Source organism: Somniosus microcephalus, chromosome 10, assembly GCF_052327205.1.
Source record: "Somniosus microcephalus isolate GS21.2 chromosome 10, FLI_Smic_1.0, whole genome shotgun sequence".
In the NCBI taxonomy this organism is placed as follows: domain Eukaryota; kingdom Metazoa; phylum Chordata; class Chondrichthyes; order Squaliformes; family Somniosidae; genus Somniosus; species Somniosus microcephalus.
In genome coordinates this window covers 206,168,786-206,195,032 of record NC_140996.1, presented here as the reverse complement: position 1 = coordinate 206,195,032, position 26,247 = coordinate 206,168,786, and the positions used below count along the sequence as shown (strand labels likewise).

The following is a 26,247-nucleotide window of genomic DNA, read 5'->3' as shown; positions in this document are numbered from 1 at the left end:
TGAGTTTTAAATAGTCGATTTATTGCATCACTTGATTTACACTGTTTGACTTCCTTCATCCGATTAACATCATATTCAAAATGGCTGGTTTTTATACAGCAGCAGATGTACCCGCCCCCTTTATTACCATTGGCTCAGCAGCATGCATGCAGAGCTATGGTTGGTTCAACTACATCACACTGATTGGATCTCTGGTACATCAATCATTCCTTTGTTCTCTGTTTAAGCTAAATCAGCACTTTCAGTATTAAGCTTAGATCAGCACTTTCATTATTCTCAGTTTTTAAGCTAAATCAGTACTTTCAGTCATTAGTTTAATCATATTAAAATCTTATGTTATTAAAGAATATATATATGTAACCCCTTCACGGTTCTCTAGATATATGTGAGATGTGGTCTCTGTTGTAGACAGTATTCTATAGTCCAGTAAGGAGATCACTACTACAATGGTTTAATTCTAATTATCTTACTTTATAGTTTTAACATCAGACAGTATAAGAAGATTACAGGTCAATGAACTAAATTAGACATTTGCATGCATTAGAATGAATCTAGACATAATAAACATACATTCTCCATTTACATGGATTCAAAGGAGAATCTGTCCCTGTGTCCAAATTCGAGTGCACTCTTTCATTGGCGCACTTAAGTTGGAGCTCATGGTATGTATAATGTCTGCAAGACTTACGACTCCGAACCCCTTCGTTGAATTCTCTTCACGATCACTGAATCCCACTTTGAGTTCTGGATGCAGAGCACACAGCAGCAGCTGGAGTTGGTGACTCTCTCTGCAGCTTTTCCAAGTAGCTCCCCATCAGCACGAAGCAAGCAGCTCTCCCCAGACCTCTGCCTTGCAGATCTGGGTTCAGACGACGATCCCCCGGTACTGGTGACTTGCAGCCAGCCAGTTCAGGATGCAGTGCTACTAATACAAAGGGCAGGCAGATTCAAAATGGCTGGTTTTTATACAGCAGCAGATGTACCCGCCCCCTTTATTACCATTGGCTCAGCAGCATGCATGCAGAGCTATGGTTGGTTCAACTACATCACACTGATTGGATCTCTGGTACATCAATCATTCCTTTGTTCTCTGTTTAAGCTAAATCAGCACTTTCATTATTCTCAGTTTTTAAGCTAAATCAGCACTTTCAGTCATTAGTTTAATCATATTAAAATCTTATGTTATTAAAGAATGATACGCTTATCAATTACTCCATAAAAGGCGATGAATTAGGAAAGCAATGAAAAGGTTTTTATTAACTAAAGAACAGAGCATGCCTCTCGTGGACGACTGGTTCCAAGAAGGAAGTGGGTTGCCGGGCAGCCACCTTTATACCAGGTCATGCATTGGTACACAGTGAGTAGCAAGAGGTAACAATGTGCAATAACGATAACAGTAGTGAACAACAATGAAAACAGTAACAGTGGTTTACCACAAAGAATATTATATATATATTTCCTAACACTCCAGTATGATTTGGACAGGTTGGGTGATTGGGCAGAAGCATGGCAGATGCAATATAACGTGGATAAATGCGAGGTTATCCACTTTGGTGTCAAAAACAGGAAGGCAGATTATTATCTGAATGGCAATAGATTGGGAGACGGGGAAGTGCAACGAGACCTGAGTGTCCTTGTGCACCAGTCGCTGAAGGTAAGCATGCGGTTAAGAAGGTAAATGGTATGTCGGCCTTCGTAGCGAGAGGGATGGAGTACAGGAACAAGGATGTCTTGCTGCAGTTGTACAGGGCCTTGGTGAGACCACACCTTGAGTATTGTGTGCAGTTTTGGTTGCCTTATCTGAGGAAGGATGTTCTTGCCATGGAGGGAGTCCAGCGAAGATTCATCAGGCTGATACCTGGGATGGCAGGAATGACGTATGAGGAGAGATTGGGTCGATTGGGCTTATACTCGCTGGGGTTTAGAAGAATGAGTCATAGAGTTTTACAGCGCAGAAAGAGGCCCTTCGGCCCATCGTGTCTGCGCCGTCCATCAATCCCTGTCCAGTCTAATCCCATTTTCCAGCATTTGGTCCATAGCCTTGTATGCAATGGCATTTCAAGTGCCCATCCAAATGCTTCTTGAATGTTGTGAGGGTTCCTGCCTCTACCACCCTTTCAGGCAGTGAGTTCCAGCTTCCAACCACCCTCTGGGTGAAAAAGTTCCTCCTCAAATCCCCTCTAAATCTCCTGCCCCTTACCCTGAATCTATGCCCCCTTGTTATTGACCCCCCTACTAAGGGGAAAAGTTCCTCTTTATCTACCCTATCTATGCCCCTCATCATTTTGTACACCTCAATCAGGTCCCCCCTCAGCCTCCTTTGCTCCAAGGAAAACAACCCCAGCCTGTTTAGTCTTTCTTCATAGCTGAGGCGCTCCATCCCAGGTAACATCCTGGCGAATCTTCTCTGCACCCTCTCCAAAGCAATCACATCCTTCCTATAGTGAGGCGACCAGAACTGCACACAGTACTCCAGCTGTGGCCTCACCAGCGTTTTGTACAACTCCATCATAACCTCCCTGCTCTTATATTCTATGCCTCTGCTAATGAAGGCAAGTATCCCATATGCCTTTTTAACCACCTTATCTACCTGTTCCGCTGCCTTCAGGGACCTATGTACATGTACACCAAGGTCCCTCTGACCCTCTGTACTTCCTAGGGTCCTACCACTCATTGTGTATTCCCTTGCCTTATTTGTCCGTCCAAAATGCATCACCTCGCACTTTTCAGGGTTAAATTCCATTTGCCACTTTTCCGCCCATCTGACCAACCCGTTAATATCGTCCTGTAGCCTGAGGCTTTCCTCCTCGCAATTTACCACCCCACCAATTTTCGTGTCATCCGCGAACTTACTGATCATACCTTTTACATTCATGAGGGGATCTCATTGAAACTTATAAAATTCTAACAGGACTAGACAGACTAGATGCAGGAAGGATGTTCCCGATGGCCGGGGAGTCCAGAACCAGGGGTCACAGTCTAAGGATAAGGGGTAAGCCATTTAGGACAGAGATGAGGAGGAATTTCTTCACCCAGAGGAGTGGTGAACCTGTGGAATTCTCTACCACAGAAGGCAGTAGAGGCCAATTCATAAGAAATATATCTAACTCCTTCTTGAATATATTTAAAGGCTAAGGGGATATGGGGAGAAAGCAGGGACAGGGTACCGAATTTGGGTGATCAGCCATGATCTCCTTGAATGGCGGAGCAGGCTCGAGGGGCCGACCTATCTTCTATGTTTATGTTTCTCCCACTGTCTACTTCAGAGCTGACATCATCAGCTGCTTAAACTTCTTGAGATCACAATTCGTCATCACAAAAGCTCGATTTTGCTTTTTCAGGAGGTTGAGTGTGTCCAGGACCATCATCCCTCTGGTCAGCGCTCCCTGCAACTCCACACTGACTCCGCATTGCATGTATTCAGTAACAACACTCTCGTCGATAGCCGCTGCCATTGCATAGCAATCACAGGACACAAACCCTGCTTGAAGATGCAACTCTTTACTGCCTTGCTTGACCATAGCATCTTTACTGTGGTGCTCCGTTATCGCCTTCATGAAGCAAGCCTTCGCACCGCCTTGATCGAGCCACTCGTGAAAAAACTCCTGTAATGGACACAACAGAATAGTCAGCTAGCTGCTTCGGAGAATCTCTCTCACTATCACTCCTACATGGTGAAGTTACCACTGGCATATAGATATCAAAAGAACACGAGCAGATCATAGAGACTCCTCACTATGATTGTCATCAGTGATGATATTCGTCCACAGTATCAAATAGCTCAGTAAAGTTTCACTCTTTAAAATTAATGGGCCGGAATTTGCGGCCGGCAAAAATAAAAATCTACGAACCTACCTTCTGCCTCAGGATCCACGCGCTCCTGGGCCTCTAGGAGTAGACATGTGTAGAGGCCCACATACCCCGGGGGCACAGCCGGTTCACGAGCGCCCCTGGGATCACACGGGCCAGCCCAACCAACGAAAGAAGGGGGATCCCATTCATACTAATGGGGTTTCTGTACGCACAGAAACCCCATAAGCATGAATGGGGATCACATAAAAAAACACATTTACATTTTTAAAAATGTAAATTACATATTTAAAATACAATATAATTAAACATTTAAAACAAAAATTAAATTTTTTGAAAAATAAATTTAAATGTTTTAAAGGGGCTAAAAATAACCTTACCTTATTTTACATGTGTTAAAATGATTGAAGACATTTTTCAATTTTCATTTAAACTCTTACACTGGTAAAAGTAGGCCTTACACCTGCTTTTACCAGACGTTAGAATTTCACGTGCAGAAGTTGGGCAAATAGCCCAGCTCTCCGGCCAGCGGATGCCCTTTTCCCCAGGATGACTGCGATCTGTCAAGAAGATTCTTGACAGATCGCAAGTTCCGGGTTTTCGCGCATGCCTAAACCCAGAATTTGAGAGGCCCTTACAGCCGCCTACGCACCCATAGGGGCCACTAAATACGGGCCAATAATGTCCTTCCAGATTTGATCGCACTTTGACAGTAAGAGATGTATAATTAATAGAACATTGGTAAATTATCTGGTTTACTTCAATCATGAAAGAACATATAATTTAATGAAAATCTGTCCCCTTCATAAATTATTGCTCTCCCCTATTTGCAAAGCAATTCCAGTTACATAATGCCTCACAATGATTTTATTCTTGTCAAAGACCCCATTTAAAAAAATGACAAAGCAACAATTACATCATCATTTTACCTATATAACTTAATTTAAAATTATTTCAATCAAAAAATGTTCAATGCTATGGAAAAATATTCTTTTTTTCAATGTAATATAACAGATCTGCCTGAAAATACAGCAAAACCTTCCTGAACCTCATTCCAGCAGAACTTTAAAGGTTTCTGAATCCTGAGCATTCTATCGCAAATAGAGCCAGAATGAAAGTGAGCTCAGAAATGGGGCTATTCGCTGGTGATCACTCAATTCGCAACTCCTCCGATAATACAGCAAGACCTAGATAACATCCAGGCTTGAATTCGTAAGTGGCAAGTAACATTCGCACCACACTATTGCCAAGCAATGGTCATCTCCAACAAGAGAGAGCCTAACTACCTCCCCGTGACATTACCATTGCCGAGTCCCCCACCATCAACATCTTGGGAGGGGGGTCACCATTTACCAGAAACTCAACTGGACCTACCACATTACAGCTACTAGAGTAGGTTAGAGGCTGAGTATTCTACAGCTAATGGCACATCTAGTTACCCAAATCCTCTCCACCATCTACAAAGGTACAAGTCAGGAGTGTGATGGAATACTCTCCCCTTGCCTGGATGAGTGCAGCTCCAACAACACTCAAGAAGCTCAACACCATCCAGGACAAAGCAGCCCGCTTGATCGGCCCCTCATCCACCAGCCTAAACATCCACTCACTTCACCACTGGCGTACCGTGGCTGCAGTGTGTACCACCTACAGGATGCACTGTGACAACTCGCCACGGCTTCTGAGGCAACACCTCCCACACCCGCGATCTCTACCACCTAGAAGGCCAAGGCCAGCAAATGCATTGGAACGCCATCAACTCTAGGTCATACATCACTCTAAGTCACACACCATCATGACTTGGACATATATCGCTATTCCTAGATTGCTGCTGGGTGAAAATCCTGGAACTCCTTGCTTAACATTGTGGGATCATCTTCGCCACATGGACTGTAGCAGTTCAATAAGAACCCACCACCACCATCTCAGGGCAACTGGGGATGTGCAATAAATGCCGGCCTTGCCAACGAAACCCACTTCACGTGAATGAATTAAAAAAAAAAAACTAAATCAGAATTAAAAGCGTAAAATAGTGTATGTGCATCAACCATTTTTGACTTTGTAATTATTATATATCCTGTTTATCTTACCCAAGACAGTGAATGACGTGTAATGTACTCCCACGTGGCTATATAGGTCGGACATACGAACTGATTCAGGACAATGGAAGCTGCTTCTGGGTCTGTTGCAAAGTTAAACTCCCCACAGACCGTTACGTTCCCTCTGGCTGAAAATAAAGCAAAATCTTCGTGAACCTCATTCCAGCAGAACTTTCTGAATCCTAAGCAGTCTACAGCAAATGGAGCCTGAATGAAAGCAAGGTTATCAAGCAAGTTTAAATTTGTTTTAAATGCGAGACTCAAAATGGAAGTTACATCTTCATTAGACTGACTGGAGCCAACTTGTTGGGAGTGGCAACCACTACTGATTTTTCTTTTATTTGTTTATGGGATGTGGGCGTCGCTGGCAAGGCCAGCATTTATTGCCCATCCCTAGTTGCCCTTGAGAAGGTGGTGGTGAGCCGCCGCCTTGAACCGCTGCAGTCCGTGTGGTGAAGGTACACCCACAGTGCTGTTAGGGAGGGAGTTCCAGGATTTTGACCCAGCGATGATGAAGGAACGGCGATATATTTCCAAGTCAGGATGGTGTGTGACTTGGAGGCGGTGGTGTTCCCATGCACCTGCTGCCCTTGTCCTTCTAGGTGGAAGAGGTTGTGGGATGGAAAGTAGCAAAGCATTTTAATATGTCAATTATTTTAATTACAAAGCCGTTAAACATTGTTTTCCCACTAGAAGATAGTTGAGCCTAGGGCAGCATCTTCATCAATGACCTTCACTCCATCATAAGGGCAGAAGTGGGACTGTTTGTTGATGATTAGGAGAGGTGAGCTCATTGAAACATAAAATTCTTAGAGGGCTTGACAGGGCATGGCAGAGAGTTTTGTGCTAGAGACCCACGGTCACTAGATTGGCAGACACCAATGATTGGCAACTTGATTTGAGTGTCGCTAGCAAGGTCTTGCTGTATGTGGGAATGGACTGCTTCATTGTCTCAGGAATTGTGAATGGAGCTGAACACTGCAATCATAAGGACATAAGAAATAGGAACAGGAGTAGGCCATACAGCCCCTTGAGCCTGCTCTGCCATTCAATAAGATCATGGCTGATCATCGATCTCTCAACTCCACTTTCCCACCCGATCCCCATATTCCTTGATTCCCTTAAGAGTCCAAAAATCTGAGCTGAGACGCTGTTTCCCTTGGCTGGAGAGTCCAGAACTAGTGCTCATAGTCTCAGTATAAGGGGTCGGCTATTTAGAACTGAGATGAGGAGAAATATCTTTACCCAGAGGGTTGTGAATCTTTGGAATTCTCTACCCCAGAGGGCTGTGGATGCTCAAAGTGGAGATCGATAGATTTTTGGACTCTAAAGGAATCAGGGGATATGGGGATCGGGTGGGAAAGTGGAGTTGAGAGAGCGAAGATCAGCCATGATCTGACTGAATGGCGCAGCAGGCTCAAGGGGCCGTATGGCCTACTCCTGCTCCTATTTCTTACGTTCTTATGATTGCAGTGTTCAGCTCCATTCGCAATTCCTCAGATAATGAAGCAGTCCATTCCCACATACAGCAAGATCTTGCCAGCGGCGTCCAAAGCCCATGAAAAGAAAAAGAATACTATTGGCATCGAGTTGCCATTCATTGGTGTCCGACAATCTAGTGACCATGGGTCGCTAGCACAAAACTCACTGCTGTGCCCGTAATTGGCAATCTCACTCAAAGGTGCTAAATGGAAAAAATGTCACTGATGCAATAGTTCTTATGAGATTGACCCTGAGGCACACAGAGGTTGCTTTACTCTGCATCTGAACGTGCTTCACCAGAGCAAGGAGTGCTTCACATTGATGCTGGGTGTCTGAAATGGGAAGAGTTTCATTGCCCAGCACGAACATCCCGCACCTTGATGAGCACAAAAGTTTACTTCCCCTATAAGTCTCATTAGGATAGATGTGTTTTACATGACACAGCAGCCCTGAGCATAATGTTTCAGTACTGGCAACTTTTAGTCTTTTTAGTGTGTCTGGCCTCTGAATGCACAGACAAAATACAATTCTGTAAACATATACCCGAGACTGTATCCTGTTGATTCACTAGAAATCAGACTATTGTCTCGCTCTTCTCACTGAAAGGCATTTGGTTAATCTCAAGTTCTGCAAGGAAGCATTGAAAGAACCTCATCTAGCTGGTTTATCTGAATAGTTTAGCTTCTTACAAAAGTATGGGACATGGCTAATATCTTGTTAGAATACATTTAAAAAAAAATAACCTGCCTAGTATCTTTGAACAAAAACATGTTTAGATTGATGTTGATTTATTCAATATTTTTAAAAAAGCCTATGGATCTGTTTAATTTTACTCTGCAATATTCAGGGTTGAATTACAGAAATGCTGAATAAAGAACCAGACTATCTGGTGTACCTTCCATGTTTCCTCCCATGATATACAAATGTTTCAGCTTTGTAGAGAATGTGGGGTCCATTTTAATTGCCAGAGCTAAATTGGTCAGGGGGCCAATAGCCACAAGCGAGATCTGCAAGATAATAAAAAGATATTTTGGATAGTGGCAGTGAGATGTCAAAAGTTACAGTGGACTAGTATTAATGTGAAACTTAAATATACAGTTTTGCTGTTTATATCGCACAATCAATTTACAAAGGATCAGTTTTGTATTCAGAGTAATTTTGTATTAAACTTAAATTCTGGCCCTGAAATTTGAACTTGCTTGCTCTCATTGATGAAGCTAAACTAGTTCTTCACCACTAAGATAACAGATAAAAGGCAAGGCATTTGGCCAATCTTGTTCATCTGTCCATAGAAACCTATGTCCGTTAGATGGAACCTGGTACAGGAAACTCTCGATTTACCGGCACCAGAAATCTCTGTTAACCGGCAAAATTCAGGAGTAGGTTCAGGTAAGTTTTACTTCATATTAGTGGCCGTTCCTGGATCTGTGGCCGTGTAATCGGGGTTCCTGCACTTGTTGCTAAGCAACAGGGACGCTTGGTTTGGGGCCGGGCTTCTTGCACCTGTTGCTAAGCAACAGGGAAGCCTGGATTTGTTGCTCTCAAACCTTTTAACTATACCTCTCTGTAATCTGGACTTTTTGATAAACCGGCACCACGCCGGTGCCGAATAAAAGAGTTTCCTGTACTAGCCATGACCCATATGAAACCTGTTGGCAGCGAATCACTCTTTACTGGATGTGAAGTCAACTGCCTGAACCAACCTGTACTCCAAACTGGGGAAGCACGGGTCAGCAGCAGGGGTCTATACAATGCTCCTGTGTAGCACCGTGGGACATTTCTACTACATTAAAAAGGTGCTATATAAATGCAAGTTGTTGTTATATTTCCTTTACTATCAAAGGGGCTAAATTATTTTTAAAACTTAGTTCAGATACATTTTTAGAAAAGGTAACAAAACATGCATAAATTGGTCAAATAAGAACATAAGAAATAGGAGCAGGAGTAGGCCATTCGGCCCCTCGAGCCTGCTCTGCCATTCAATGAGATCATGGCTGATCTTCGACCTCAACTCCACTTTCCTGCACTATCCCCATATCCCTTGATTCCCTTAATATCCAAAAATCTATCGACCCCTGTCTTAAGAGGGTTTGAGTGCAGGAGTAAAGAAGTCTTACTCCAATTATATAGGACCTTGGTGAGACCACACCTGGAGTACGGTGTACAATTTTGGTCTCCTTACCTAAGGAAGGATATAGTTGCCATAGAGGGAGTGCAACGAAGGTTCCCGAGATTGATTCCTGGGATGGCGGGACTGTCGTATGAGAAGAGATTGAGTAAACTAGGCCTGTATTCTCTTGAATTCAGAAGAATGAGAGTGGATCTCATTGAAACATACAAAATTATTACAGGGCTTGATAGGGTGGATGATGGGAGAATGTTTCCCTTGGCTGGGGAGTCTAGAACCAGGGGCCACAGTCTCAAGATAAAGGGTACGCTATTCAGGACTGAGATGAGAAGAAGTTTCTTCACACACACGGTGGTGAATCTTTGGAATTCTCTACCCCAGAGGGCTGTGGAGGCTCAGTCATTGGGTATATTCAAAACAGAAGTCGATAGATTTCTGACTAGTAAGGGCATCAGGGGATATGGCAATAGGGCCGGTGAATGGAGTTGAGGCAGAAGATCAGCCATGATCTCATTGAATGGAGGAGCAGGCTCGAAGAGCCGAATGGCCTACTCCTGCTCCTATTTCTTATGTTCTTAAAAATATTCAACGACTGAGCCTCCACAGCTCTGGGTAGAGAATTCCAAAGATCACCCTGAGTGAAGAAATTTCTCCTCATCTCAGTCCTAAATGGCCGACCCCTTATTCTGAGACTGTGACCCCTGGTTCTAGACTCCCCAGCCAGGGGAAACGCCCTCCCTGAATCTACCCTGTCAAGCCTTGTAAGGATTTTGTATGTTTCAATGAGATCACCTCTCATTCTTCTAAACTCTACAGAATATAGGCCCAGTCTACTCAATCTCTCCTCATAGTACAATCCCCCCATCCCAGGAAACAGTCTGGTAAACCTTCGTTGCACTCCCTCTATGGCAAGTACAGGAAACTCTCGTTTAAACGGCACCTAAATATCCAGAATTCTCTATTAACCGGCAAAATTCATACTCCGAAAACACCTCAATAACCGGAAATGTTGCCGAGTCCGAGTCTCCCGCAGTGGCCGAGTTAGTCAGTGGGGGTAGCTCTCCAAACTGCCACTACTCAGCTTCTTGGCGCTGTCAGAAGTCCGAACACCTCAATAACAGGAGTCTGACTCTCCCGCGCTGTATACGGTCGTTTACTGTATAAGTTTTGTTTTACTGTTAAGTAATTAAAGAGTTATGGATTACCCTCAACTGATGTGGAATCTGTATGGGTAGAATTGAGAAATACTAAGGGGCAGAAAACATTAGTGGGAGTGGTATATAGACCTCCAAACAGTAAGGCAGAGGTTGGGGATGGCATTAAAAGGGAAATTAAAGAAGCGTGCAATAAGGGCACAGCAGTCATCATGGGTGACTTTAATCTACATATAGATTGGGCTAACCAAATTAGTAACAATACTGTGGAGGAGGAATTCCTGGAGTGCTTACGGGATGGTTTCCTGGACCAATATGTCAAGGAACCAACCAGAGATCAGGCCATCTTAGATTGGGTATTATGTAACGAGAAAGGATTAATTAGCAATCTTGTTGTACGAGGCCCCTTGGGTCGGAGCGATCATAATATGATCGAATTCTTCATTAAGATGGAGAATGAAGTAGTTGACTCAGAGACTAGGGTCCTCAATTTAAATAAAGGAAACTACGATGGTCTGAGGAGCGAGTTGGGTAGGATTGATTGGAGAATGTCACTCAAAGGGTTGACGGTGGATAGGCAATGGCAAACATTCAAAGACCGAATGGATGAACTACAGAATTTGTTCATCCCAGTTTGGCATAAAAATAAAACAAAAAAGGTGACTCAACCGTAGCTAACAAGGGAAATTAGGGATAGCATAAGATCCAAAGAGAGGACATATAAATTGGCCAGAAAAAGCAATAATCCTGAGGATTGGGAGCAGTTTAGGATTCAACAAAGGAGGACAAAGGGATTAATTAAGAAAGGGAAAATAGAATATGAGAGTAAGCTTGCAGGGAACATAAAAACTGACTGTAAAAGCTTTTATAGATATGTGCAGAGAAAAAGATTGGTGAAGTCAAGCGTCACCTTGCAGTCAGAATCAGGGGAATTTATAATGGGGAACAAAGAAATGGCAGACCAACTAAATACATATTTTGGTTCTGTCTTCACAAAGGAGGACACAAATAACTTCCCAGAGATGCCGGGGAACATAGGGTCTGATGAAAGGGTGGAACTGAAAGAAATCAGTATTTGTAGGGAAATGGTGTTAGGAAAATTGATGGGACTGAAGGCCGATAAATCCCATGGGCCTGATAATCTACATCCTAGGGTACTTAAGCAAGTGGCCCTAGAAATAGTAAATGCATTGCTGGTCATCTTCCAGAACTCGATAGACTCTGGAACAGTACCCATGGATTGGAGGGTAGCTAATGTTACCCCACTATTCAAAAAAGGTGGTAGAGAAAAAGCGGGGAATTATAGACCGGTAAGCCTGACATCGATAGTGGGGGAAATGCTAGAGTCCATTATAAAAGATGTAATAGCAGAGCACTTGGAAAGCAGTGACAGGATCGGACAAAGTCAACATGGATTTACAAAAGGTAAATCATGCTTGACTAATCTACTGGAATTTTTTGAGGATGTAACTGGTAAAATAGATAAGGGAGAACCAGTGGATGTGGTGTATTTGGACTTTCAGAAGGCTTTCGATAAGGTCCCGCATAAGAGATTAGCGTGCAAAATTAAGGCACATGGGATTGGGGGCAAGGTATTGACTTGGATAGAGAACTGGTTGGCGGAAAGCAAAGAGTTGGAATAAACGGGTCGTTTTCCGAGTGGCAGGCAGTGACTAGTAGGGTACCACAAGGATCGGTCCTAGGACTCCAGCTGTTCACAATGTATATTAATGATCTGGACAAGGGAATTGGATGTAATATCTCCAAATTTGCAGACGACACAAAGCTGGGTGGGAGGGTATGCTGTGAGGAGGATGTCGTGAAACTCCAGTACGATTTGGACAGGTTGGGTGATTGGGCAGAAACATGGCAAATGCACTATAATGTGGATAAATGTGAGGTTATCCACTTTGGTGGCAAAAACAGGAAGGCAGATTATTATTTGAATGGCAATAGATAAGGAGAAGTGCACCAGTCACTGAAGGTAAGCATGCAGGTGCAGCAGGCGGTTAAGAAGGCAAATGGTATGTTGGCCTTCGTAGCAAGAGGGTTTGGTACAGGAACAAGGATGTCTTGCTGCAGTTGTACAGGGCCTTGGTGAGACCGCACCTTGAGTACTGTGTGCAGTTTTGGTCGCCTTACCTGAGGAAGGACGTTCTTGCCATGGAAGGAGTGCAGCGAAGATTCACCAGGCTGATACCTGGGATGGCAGGAATGACGTATGAGGAGAGATTGTGTCGATTGGGCTTATACTCACTGGAGTTTAGAAGATTGAGAGGGGATCTCATCGAAACCTATAAAATTCTGTCAGGCCTGGACAGACTAGATGCAGGAAGGATGTTTCCGATGGCCGGGGAGTCCAGAACCAGGGGTCATAGTCTAAGGATAAGGGGTAAGCCATTTAGGACTGAAATGAGGAGGAATTTCTTCACCCAGAGAGTGGTGAACCTGTGGAATTCTCTACCACAGAGGGCGGTGGAGGCCAGTTCATTAAATATATTCAAGAAGGAGCTGGATATATTTCTTAAGGCTAAAGGGATCAAAGGATATGGGGAGAAAGCAGGGACAGGGTACTGAATTTGGATGATCAGCCATGATCTCATTAAATGGCAGAGCAGGCTCGAGGGGCCGAATGGCCTACTCCTGCTCCTATCTTCTATGAGTACCCAATTACAGGAAACTTTGTGCTATCCGGAGGTGAGCTATCCGGCAATCTGGAGCCACTGGCAAAAATCAGCAGCCGTTTTTTATTCTTTGTTTGTTTTTTTTTTGCTTTGTTTGAACAGTCAAGCTGTGCAAGGTCTGTAGCTATCGCAACAGCTTCAGCTACAGAGCTTGCAGGCCACACCCGAGTGTTTAGAAGCTGTTGCTAAGCAACAGTGTTTGTTGTCAAATACGGAGATAAGAATCTCCGTATCTCTCAACATTAACTCTGGAGAGTACGGCAGTTTTGAGGCAACGGCAGCAGCTCGGTCCTGTGGGTGCCGGATAGCACAAAGTTTCCTGTACTGTATACTGCATTTTTTTACTTTTGTTTATTAAAAATGGCCTCAGTAGATAACCCTCTCCGTCATCCAGAATTTTTAATCAACCGGCACCATCCCGGTCACATCGGTGCCAGATACCAAAGAGGTTCCTGTATATCTTTCCTTAGGTAAGGAGACCAAAACTATACGCAATATTCCAGGTGTAGTCTCACCTTAAAATGTTTCTCTGTTGTGGTAGTACATAATATACATATACAGCTGACCTCTATAAAACAGTTAAGATGTCAAAACGGGCACCCAAAATATATAATTGACAGGAGTTTATTTGGGTTGGGAATCTCCATGAATTGACTGTCAATACGACAGGTTATTAGCCCAATGCCACACACTGATACAAACTAACTACATTCAAAGCCTCAGATTTGGTCACCTAATTAAAATATTAAATGATAAGGATGTCTGCTTGTGTCTTGCATTCAGCAAGCTGTCTGATGAAGCAGTAGCCATCCTAGTCACTTCAATTTAATTGTAATAGCTGCAACTAAATTGCCAACATTTTAAGACAGATTCAGAAGTCCGCTTATCCAGCTTCTATTGGATTTGTTTCAGTGTCAGTATTCATATGAAGATTCCCACCGACCACTCGGTTTTTCTTTTCCAAAAGCCTGCACACCTCACCTGACCGGCATGTTCAGTGACTATCCGTATCATGGCATTCACCGCGTGCTCAGCTTGCAAGTCTTCCAGTCCCGGAGCGTTAGGGTCTGGAACGTCCCCCAGCCCGTCCTTTCCATAGTAAGCCAGAGAATCCAAACTCTGTCCAAGGAGGGAACTACAGGTACCCCGGAACACAGGGATCTGCAACGGGGAAAAGTCTTTAAATGATTCCATATTTGATCTGATTGTGTTTACTGCATAAAACTTGCAAATAGTGGGCTGAGATACTTGTTCAGGGGGACGTTAAAGATCCCACAGCACTACTCAAAGAAGAGTACAGGAAACTCTCGTTTAAACGGCACCTAAATATCCGGAATTCTCTATTAACCGGCAAAATTCATACTCCGAAAACAAGTCCTCAATAACTGGAAATGTTACCAAGTCAGAGTCTCCCGTGGTGGCAGTTCCCCGAACTGCCACTACTCAGCTTCTTGGCGCTGTCAGAAGTCCGAACACCTCAATAACAGGAGTCTGACTCTTTGTTTGTTAAAAATAGCCTCGGTAGATAACCCTCTCCGTCATCCGGAATTTTTAATCAACCGGCACCATCCCGGTCCCGTCAGTGCCGGATACCAGAGAGTTTCCTGTAGTGAGTTGTGAGAGTGCCCTGGGTAACAGCTTTCTCTCAAACAATATCACCAGAAATAGATTAACTGGTTATTCATCTTATTGTTCTTTGTGGGATCTTTCTGTGCACAAAAAGGCTACTGCATTTGCCTACGAAACAACAATCGCTACACTCTATAAAGCGTTTCATTTTCTGAAATGCTTTCAGAGTTTGGCAATTAAAGCTCTGATTAAACAGGAAGTATTTAAGTATTTTTATGAGAAAAAGTAATTGGAAAAAAAACTAATTTAATGGCAGCTGAAGTTTTATTGACTCTTGGGATATGGGCATCAGCAGCCATCCCTAGTTGAAGTCAAACCATCAGAAAGCCTTTCCTTTACAAACTGCCATCATATAAATATAGTCCATGAATAAATATTTACCTTAATGTGGAATTTATTGAGCTACCTCTAATATGATTCAACCTCCTTCTAACAACTTGCATGGGTTGAGGATGTTTTTTTTGAGGAGGGGGTTGCTGCTCATAAGGAGGCAGTGACAGGTACCTTGATGAATGCCAAGATAGCCACAGAGGGCAGCCGAGGGCTTCTCCAAGCGGAGCGGACTTCAAGCCGAGGGCGGTATCAGGAGAGTAGAAAGGCCGAGTAGTAGCAATGGGTTGGGTGAGGCAAAGTACCCAAGAGAGGAGAAAAGTGGCATGACTGGGCGAGAAGGGGCGGAGACAGAAGAGAAGCGCCCAAGAAAGGGAGAAGTAATGGGCTCAGGTCTGGGGCAGTAGGCAAAATTTGCACACGAATGTACATAGAGGGAATTCTGGTTACACAGGCATGGAAGAGATTAGAAGAGACGTGCCCTGGTCGTAAATAGAGGACCGTAAGCCCTATTCCAGGTGTCTTGTCGCGCACGGATAAAACGAATTGGTACACGTGGGACCTTAATGTTACAATATGTAATTAACCGTCAGCCCACAGGTGCAAAATTTCATTGGATCAACAACTCCACCAAACACTCCAAAGCAAGGCCCAAAACCCAACAGAAATTGTCCTTTTTAAGGGAGTCTTCCTCTGCAGCTTCAGTGGTTAAAGGCCCCGATGCCTACCAAGCAATTTCGCATCCTTGGTGATTTTAACCTACATTTGAGTTCCCCTAGTTCCTTCTCCTCCGATTTCACTGCTCTCCTGCCCTTCCTCAACCTCACCCTCACTCACATCCTTGATCTCGTTACCTCTCGTGGCCTGTGTGTGTGCGCGCATCAGTTGAGAAAGCTCTCTACGACTGATGCGCTATCAATTACTCATAAAAGACTGAGAGTTAGAAGAGTAACTAAAGGCTTTTATTAACAACAGAATGGAGGTCTGCCTCGAGTGGTCGACCGGTCCAGGATACCAAGGGCTGGGGAGCAGTCACCTTTATACTAGGACCTGTGGGAGGAGTCAGCCGAGGCATGTCCAGGCATGTACACAGTGGAATACAAACAGGAATACAAACAGTGGTTTACCACAACGACCATTTGTCAATCTACAGGATGCACTGCAGCAACGCACCAAGGTTACTTCGACAGCACCTGCTCCCCCTGAAACTTCTAACATCAAGAGGGAGAAGAGCAGCAATGTTGTGGAAACATCACCACTTTGAAATTCTCCTCCAAGTCAGACGCCATCCCAACAAACTGGAAATGGCCCGGCCGGAGAGAGAGCATTTAAAAACAGCACAGAGAATCGGAGCAGTGACAGAGTAAAGCATCGCGGGAAAGGGGCAAGGAGAGCATTTAAAAACAGCGCGGGAAATCCGAGCGTTGGCAGCACTGAAACAAACGGAGTGAACAATTTGAAAAAGTAACATTATTGAGGGAGGAGCCCAGGGAGTGAAAGCGAAATGTTCGACTATTTATTCAAGCTTTAATATTTAATACAGTAGATTAATTAGGCTCCTAAACTTGAAAAATATACATAAGAGGCAAGGACAAAAATCTATCAGCTTTAAAGAAGTAGGTAGGCGTGGTAAGTTAAATATACTAAACTGAGCGATTGATAGAAAACTAACCGAAAAGAAAATTAAATCCATCTGATAATCATAATTTAGTATTAAAGGCAAATCAGCATTATTATAGATAAATATACAACTGCTGTACAATCAAACAATCAAGTTAGTTCAGCAAGGGTATCAAGGGATATGGAGCTAAGGCGGGTAAATGGAGTTGAGGTACAGATCAGCCATGGTCTAACTGAATGGCGGAACAGGCTCAAGGGGCTGAATGGCCTGCTCCTGTTCCTATGTTTCTTCACCGACATCAGGTCAGAATCCTAGAATTCCTTGCCTAACACCATTGTGGGAGCACCATCATCACAGAGTCTTCAGCCGTTCAAGGAGAAGAAAGACTTGCATTTATGTAGCGCCTTTCACAGCTACTGCACATCTCAAAGCGCTTTGCAGCCAATGAAGTACTTTTTGGAATGTAGTCACCGTTGTAATGTGGGAAACGCCGCAGCCAATTTGCGCACAGCAAGGTCCCACAAATAGCAATGTGATAATGACCAGATAATCTGTTTTTTGTTATATTGGTTGAGGGATAAATATTGGCCAGGACACCGGGGATAACGCCACTGCTCTTCTTCGAAATAGTGCCATGGGATCTTTTACGTCCACCCGAGAGAGCAGACGGGGCCTCAGTTTAACGTCTCATCCAAAAGACGGCACCTCCGACAGTGCAGCACTCCCTCAGCACTGCACTAGAGTGTCAGCCTAGCTTTATGTGCTCAAGTCCCTGGACTCAGAGGCAAGTGTGCTACCCACTGAGCCACAGCTGACACAGAAGGCCCATGACCACCTTTTCAGGGCAACGAGAGACGGGCAATAAAGGCAGCCTTGCCCACATCCAGAGAATCATATTTCTAAAAAAAGGACTGCTTTCTAATTAAAAAAACACACCGAGGAAAGGATTCCTGTCATTACAAAGGGTTGTTTTTCTAAGCACGCTGCTCCTTTATTCATGATTTTCATCACCCACCTCTCTCCTCTGGCAGTTGAGGCCAATTCATTAAATATATTCAAGAAGGAGTTAGATATATTTCTTGAGGCTAAAGGGATCAAGGGATATGGGGAGAAAGCAGGGACAGGGTACTGAGTTTGGACGATCAGCCATGATCTCATTAAATGGCGGAGTGGGCTCGAGGGGCCAAATGACCTACTCCTTCTATCTTTTATGTTTCTATGAGGGGGAGTGTGAGGGGTGGCTAGTGAGATGGGGATGTGATAATATCGATAGAGAGTATTGGGTGGCAGTGCAAGGTAAGTTGGTGTGAGTAAGGTTCTGCAGGAGTAGGGTAGGGAAGGCAAGAGTGATGGGGATGTGATGAGAGGCACAGCAGGATGAGGTTGCGTGTGGCTTTGTACTAACGTTTCGTGATCTACTAAGATCATTGAAGCGTTTGCAGCACTGCACCCAGGTCCTCCTGACCACATCCCTGCTTGTGCCCTCCTCTGCAATGTGCTGCCAGGCGGAGGTCTCTTCCGCCTATGGAAGGGAAGAGGAACCTCCTGCGTGCTGTGACTCCTTCCATAAGCATATGGAGGGAGTCATGGGAGAGCCTGGGTGCAGCCCTGCATCTCTATGCAGTGATTGTCAGTGTTTGCAGCACCTCAGTGCTGTAGAACACTGACAGCACCAATGTCTAAAGAAATTTGGCCATGGTCCCTTTAAGGAAACTGCATCCCTTCAAGGATGACGCATCCCTTCAAGAGTGACATCACCAGACCCGCTTCCTCTAATTGGCCAGGGAACACACTGGGCGGGCTTAACAAACCCCATCAACGGAAAGTCATTTCACAGAGCGGGATGGAGCCAGCAGTGGGGTTGGGACCCGCCACTGACATCGTCCGCCACGGACCCGTCGAGGTTCGTAAAATCCAGCCCTCAATGTTTGTTGGCCCACCATCAATAAACCGGAGACATTAATAAGCATTTTGACTATTTAGTGGCTATAAATATATTTTGTTCTCCTATGAACTAAGTGGTTACTGAACAAAAGGCACAAAGAGTCACAGTCACTTGCCCCTGTGCTCTTCATCACCTACCTCCATCCTTTGACAAAGTTTTAGCACTCGAAGCACGTTTTTGCACACATTGTCAATTGTTGTGTTTCCATAAGTGCATGTTATACCCAGGATCTGCACATTAGGAGCTGCTACAGCCATCATTATGGCTTGGGCATCATCCACCCCACAGTCGACATCCACGAGCAACAGCTTCCTTGCCACCTTAAAATCTATGGGAAAAGAGTAAGATTGAGTTTAAAACAGTACACATTGGTCTGATGTCCTGCAGTTAACATTTCTGGTAGTGTTGAACCTTGGTGAATGTGTAACTAGTTTCCTAGAAAGTATTGGTTCAGGATTTATATAAAAAGGAGATAAGATTAATTCAAAATCCTTCTGTTACGGACCATTCGATCATTCATTCAACTATTTAAGTGAACACAATAAGAAAATACATTAATGGCTCAGTTACAGGAAACTCTTTTTTTATCCGGCACCGACGGGACCGGCGTGGTGCCGGTTGATCAAAAAGTCCGGATTACAGAGAGGTATACTTACCAAGGTACAAGAGCCCCGTACACGGCCACAGGTGCAGGAGCCCCGGTTACACGGCACTTGTGCAGGAGTCCCAGTTACATGGCCACAGATCCAGGAGTCCCTGTTGCACGGCCACAAGTGCAGGAACCCCAGTTACACAGCCACAGATCCAGGAACCCCGGTTACACGGCCACTAATATATAGTAAAACTTACCTGAACCTACTCCTGAATTTTGCTGGTTAAAAGAGCATTTCCTGTATATTGGTTTGTTGCATCAATGCAAAAAACTTAAGAATTTATATAGTGCCATTCACAACTTCAGGTCACCCCATAGAGGGAGTGCTGCACTGTCAGAGGTGCCGTCTTGCGGATGAGACGTTAAACCAAGCCCCTGTCTGCCCTCTCAGTTGGACGTAGAAGATCCCATGGCACTATTTCTAAGAAGAACTGGGGGGTTCTCCCCATGTCCTGGCCAATATTTATCCATCAACCAAAACCTAAAAACAGATTAAGAATGTAAGAAATAGGAGCAGGAGTAGGCCATTCGGCCCCTCGAGCCTGCGCCGCCATTCAATGAGATCATGGCTGATCTTCGACCTCAACTCCACTTTCCTGCACTATCCCCATATCCCTTGATTCCCTTAATATCTAAAAATCTACATTCTCTGTATAAAACATACTCAACGACTGAGCCTCCACAGCCCTCTGGGGTAGAGAATTCCAAAGATTCACCATCCTCTGAGTGAAACAATCTCTCCTCATCTCAGTCCTAAATGGCCGACCCCTTATTCTGAGACTGTGACCCCTGGTTCTAGACTCCCCAGCCAGGGGAAACATCCTCCCTGCATCTACCGTCAAGCCCTGTAAGAATTTTGTATGTTTGTTTGTATGTTTATCTGGTCATTATCACATTGCTGTTTGTGGGAGCTTGCTGTGCGCAAATTGGTTGCCGCGTTTCCTACATTACAATAGCGACTACACTTTAAAAAGTACTTCATTGGCTGTAAAATGCTTTGGGACATCCTGAGCTTGTGAAAGGCGCTATATAAATGCAAGTGGTTTCTTTTTCTTTCAAACCTAGCTGTATCCTGAACTATGGGCCTCTGCCCCTCACATTAAGAATTCCCCTTTAGAAAGAACAGTTTTGTTCTCATATACAAGACCCTACGATCACCTCCAGACTATCTGGCTGCCTTTCTGACACCAAGTCATGGATGAACCACAACTTTTTTCAACTGAACATTCAGATTTATCAACATTTACTTTGCAGTAGAAACTTTTCAGGTAACGCTTGAAGAGCTAATATTAAGAGACTATGAGGCTGATAATATGACAGAACGTGGTCTGATGCTGCCTGGATGAGTGCAGCTCCAACAACACTCAAGAAGCTCGACACCATCCAGGACAAAGCAGCCCGCTTGATTGGCACCCCATCCACCACCTTAAACATTCACTCCCTCCACCACCGGCGCACCGTGGCTGCAGTGTGTACCATCTACAAGATGCACTGCAGCAACTCGCCAAGGCTTCTTCGGCAGCACCTCCCAAACCCGCGACCTCTTCCACCTAGAAGGACAAGGGCAGCAGGTGCATGGGAACACCACCACCTCCAAGTTCCCCTCCAAGTCACACACCATCCTGACTTAGAAGTATATCGCCGATCCTTCATCGTCGCTGGGTCAAAATCCTGGAACTTCCTACCTAACAGCACTGTGGGAGTACCTTCACCACACGGACTGCAGCGGTTCATGACCACCTTCTCAAGGGCAACTAGGGATGGGCAATAAATGCTGGCCTTGCCAGCGATGCCCAGATCCCATAAGCAAATAAAAAAAAGGTACCAGGGCCTTTGTTATTGGGCAAGCAGGTCCAAGGCCTAATCTGCACTCCGTACTTGGGTGCACATGACAGTGTGGCCCAGAAGCCCTTTGTGCACTTGCAGCTTGCGCACCAGACAGTGCACAAAGCTACTAAAGGCCTTGAATTCTATGCTATTGAGGGAAAAGCTCCATAATGTGCCCAATGAGAATTTGAAATGAATTCTTAAAAGACCTTGTCAAAAATGTATTGCCGAGTGGCAATGATACCTGGACTCCAAGGGTTAAATTACGAGGACAAGTTACACAAACTCGGGTTGTATTCCCTAGAATTTAGAAGGTTAAGGGATGATTTGATCAAAGTTTTCAAGATATTAAGGGGAATAGATAGGGTGGAGAGAGAAACTATTTCCGCTGGTTGAAGAGTCTAGGGCTAGGGGATAGTGTCAAAAAATTAGAGTCAGACCTTTCAAAGTGTAATTAGTAAACACTTCTACATGCAAAGGGTGGTAAAAGTTTAGAACTCTCTTCCGCAAATGGCAATTGATGCTAGATCAATTGTTAATTTTAAATCGGAGATTGATAGATTTTTGTTAACCAAAGGTATTAAGGGATATGGAGCAAAGGCAGGTATATGGAGTTAGGTCGCAGATCAGCCATGATCTCATTGAATGGCAGAACAGGCTCGAAGGGCTAAATAGCCCACTCCTGTTCCTAATTTACATAAGAGTTATCACAATGCTGCTGAGGCTAATTGTAATGCCACTACTCCAGCCCAGGCAAAGATGAGCTAATTTAGCACAGTCTGCAAATCGAACCTGGTCTCAATGACTCTCTTTTCTTCTGTGATTCAGCTTCTCACTCGAAAAGTCAGTCACTTGTTAGAACTTTGTAGAAGTTCAGACGAAAGTACTTACTGAGAGTTGTGAACATTTATGTAAAGAAAAAAGAGGCCCCTTACAGGGCAACTTATAGCATTAAGTGATTTTCCCCGAGGCCTTCACTCAGAGTGGTGAGAATGTGGAACTCGCTACCGCATGCAGTGGTCGAGGTGAATAGCAAAAAATGCATTTAAGGGGAAGCTGGATAAGTACATGAAGGAGAAAGGAATTGAAGGATATGCAGAAAATGCTGGAAATACTCAACAGGTTGGGCAGCATCTGTGGAGAGAGAAACAGAGTTAACGATTCAAGTCGATGACCTTTCGCCAGAACTGGAAAATGTTACAGATGTAACAGGTTTTAAGCAAGTGCAGAGTCAGGGACGTTGGGTAGGGAGCGGAGAGAGGAGGAGACAAGAACAAAAGGATGAAACACAGGCGTTTTTTTCAGTTCTGACGAAGGGTCACAGACAACATTCCCTTTATGCTGCACAGCTCTCTGCAGGTCCCGCGCAGCCGGTGAGTCACCTTTTAAATAGAAAAACCGCGCATGCGTGGAATTTTAAATGGCCCGTGCAGCCCATTAAAGGGGCCGTGCCGGCCAAAAAAAATTAGGGGGAACATTGGTCACAGACCTGAAAGGTTAACTCTAGTTTCTCTTGCCACAGATGCCGCCTGACCTGCTGAGCAACGTTCCCACTAAGCTACGCAGTGGTCTGGAGTTCCCACGCGGGCCGCTCACTGGCTGTTAGATGGAAGAAACCGCGCCTGCGCGAAAATTAGAATGGGCCCGCAGCCAGTTAAAGAGATGGTGCACGAAAAAAAATTAGAGGGAACATTGCCGCTGAGCATTTCCAGCATTATCTGTTTATATTTCAGATTTCCAACATCCGCAGTGTTTCGTTTTCTGTAGAAGGTTATGCAGAGAGGGTTAAGTGAAGTAAATAGAGTGGGAGGAGTCTCGTGTGTATCGACCAGTAGTCAGTTTTTGTGCTGTAAATTCTTTGTAAGACTATTTTGAGTTAGTAACACAGAAGCTGACTGGAGATCTGCCGAGTGTCGATTAGGTAAGTGATTGGTTGGTGAGTATTTCTCTCTTTCTCCTTTTTTCCATACTTAAATTTTGTGGTTTATAGGGTGTCTGTGGTGTAGCGGGGACTGCTGGTAAACCAGGGCCCTTAAGTATATCATTTAATTGTAGTGTAATTGGTGGGATTGATTTGATTTAATTTAATTTGAATGAATTAAAGGGCAAGTCATGGCAGGACAGCTCGGCCCCGTGGTATGCTCCTCCTGCGCTATGTGGGAAATCAGGGACACTTCCTGTGTCCCTGACGACCATGTGTACGGGAAGTGTATCCAGCTGCACCTACTGACAGACCGCATTGCGGCGCTGGAGCTGCGAGTGGATACATACTGGAGCATTCGCGATGCTAAGGACATCGTGGATAACACGTTTAGGGAGTTGGTCACACCGCAGGTAAAAGCTGCACAGGCAGGAAGAGAATGGGTGACCACCAGGCAGAGTAGTAGGCGCAGGCAGGTAGTGCAGGGATCCCCTGTGACCATCCCCCTCTCAAACATTGTTGGGGAGGATGGCTTATCAGAGGAAGGCAGCAGCAGCAGGCGGTTAAGAAGGCAAATGGTATGTTGGCTTTCGTAGCGAGAGGGTTCGAGTATCACAGAATCACAGAAACCCCACAGTGCAGATAGAGGCCATTTCGGCCCATCGAGCCTGCACCGACACATATCGGTACAAGAACAAGATGTCTTGCTGCAGTTGTAAAAGGCCTTGGTGAGGCCACACCTTGAGTATTGTGTGCAGTTTTGGTCGCATTATCTGAGGAAGGATGTTCTTGCCATGGAGAGAGTGCAGCGAAGATTCACCAGACTGATACCTGGGATGGCAGGAATGACGTATGAGAGATTGGGTCGATTGGGCTTGTACTCACTAGAGTTTAGAAGAATGAGAGGGGATCTCATTGAAACTTATAAAATTCTAACAGGACTAGACAGACTGGATGCAAGAAGGATGTTCCCGATGGCCGAGGAGTCCAGAACCAGGGGTCACAGTCTAAGGATAAGGGGTAAGCCATTTAGGACAGAGATGAGGAGGAATTTCTTCACCCAGAGTGGTGAACCTGTGGAATTCTCTACCACAGAAGGCAGTGGAGGCCAATTCATTAAATATATTCAAGGAGTTGGATATATTTCTTAAGGCTAAAGTGATCAAGGGATATGGGGAGAAGGCAGGGACAGGGTACTGAATTTGGATGATCAGCCATGATCTCATTGAATGACGCATCAGGCTCGAGGGGCCGAATCGGCCTACTCCTGCTCCTATCTTCTATGTATCTATGTAGGAGACACAAGGCAGATTTCCAAGTCGGATAAGAATTTTGTCGCGGGTCTGCTCAATCCGGATCACTGGTGTAGCTTCAGAAAATGTCCCTCAACTCCTTGTTCTTAACCACAGCGAGTTTTTAAAACCGCACCTTTTCGCAATGCCCGGGAGCTCATGCTCTCGCAGACTTTCAGCGCCTTTACCGGCCGGCGGCACTTCGACCTCTTTCGGTGCTCAGACATGCCACATCTGCACAGATACCCGAGAAACAGCAATTTAGCGCCGCAACTCGCTATTGCACTCAGTCCCCAGGCGGATTGGCTCTTCGCGGAGCGGGCGGATTTCCTGGTGCTTCAGAACCCGGTCCCTGTATCCAACTGGGGAGCGGTGCCTCTGTAGCAAAACCCCGCTTAAACACTGCACCAATGACCGTAATACTCACAGACTGGGAGCACACTGCACCAATCACCGTAATACCCACAGACTGAGAGCACACTGCACTGGTGCCCACAATACTCACAGACTGAGAGCACACTGCACTAGTGACAAGAATACTCACAGACTGAGAGCACACTGCACTGGTGCCCACAATACTCACAGACTGACAGTACACTGCACTAGTGACCATAATACCCACAGACTGAGAGCAGACTGCACTAGTGACTACAATACCCACAGATTGAGTGCTCACTGCACTAGTGACTACAATACCCACAGACTGAGAGCACACTGCACTAGTGACAAGAATACTCACAGACTGAGAGCACACTGCACTAGTGACCACAATACGCACAGACTGAGAGCTCACTGTACTAGTGACCACAATACCCACAGACTGAGAGCTCACTGCACTAGTGACCATAATACCCACAGATTGAGAGCTCATAGCACTAGTGAACACAATACCCACAGACTGAAAGCACACTGCACTAGTGACCATAATACCCACAGACTGAGAGCACACTGCACTAGTGACCATAATACCGACAGACTGAGAGCACACTGCACTGGTGACCTAATACTCACAGACTGAGAGCACACTGCACTAGTGACCATAATACCGACAGACTGAGAGCTCACAGCACTAGTGACCTAATACTCACAGACTGAGAGCACACGGCACTAGTGACCATAATACTCACAGACTGTGAGCACACTGCACTAGTGACCTAATACCCGCAGACTGAGAGCACACTGCACTAGTGACCATAATACCACAGACTGAGAGCACACTGCACTAGTGACCATAATACCCACAGATTGAGAGCACACTGCATTGGTGACTACAATACCCACAGACTGAGAGCACACTGCACTAGTGACCAGAATACTCACAGACTGAGAGCACACTGCACTAGCGACCACAATACACACAGACTGACTGCACTAGTGACCACAATACCCACAGACTGAGTGCACTAGTGACCACAATACCCACAGACTGAGTGCACTAGAGACCAAAATACGCACAGACTGAGAGCACACTGCACTAGTGACCAGAATACTCACAGACTGACTGCACTAGTGACCACAATACCCACAGACTGAGAGCACACTGCACTAGTGACCACAATACCCACAGACTGAGTGCACACTGCACTAGTCACCACAATACTCACAGACTGAGAGCACACTGCACTAGTGACCACAATACACACAGACTGACTGCACTAGTGACCACAATACACACA

The 26,247-nt window shown here is 45.0% G+C and overlaps 1 protein-coding gene across 2 annotated transcripts; it reads right to left on the bottom strand.

Moving 5' to 3' along the window:
- LOC147112040 (nucleoside hydrolase-like) lies at window positions 1-24,982 on the bottom strand. 2 transcript variants are annotated; one of them, XM_085999533.1, is made up of 6 exons: window positions 24,708-24,982; window positions 19,017-19,207; window positions 14,336-14,515; window positions 8,284-8,395; window positions 5,898-6,034; window positions 1-3,605 (listed from the first exon to the last, which is right to left on the bottom strand). In XM_085999533.1, exons 1-6 carry the CDS (start codon window positions 24,796-24,798, stop codon window positions 3,258-3,260), a joined length of 1,059 nt encoding a protein of 352 aa, XP_085855659.1. In that variant the 5' UTR covers window positions 24,799-24,982; the 3' UTR covers window positions 1-3,257. The 2 variants fall into 2 exon arrangements, with proteins under 2 accessions (XP_085855659.1, XP_085855660.1); XM_085999534.1 differs by having other exon boundaries at window positions 24,760-24,982.
- Between the last annotated feature and the right edge of the window lie 1,265 nt (window positions 24,983-26,247).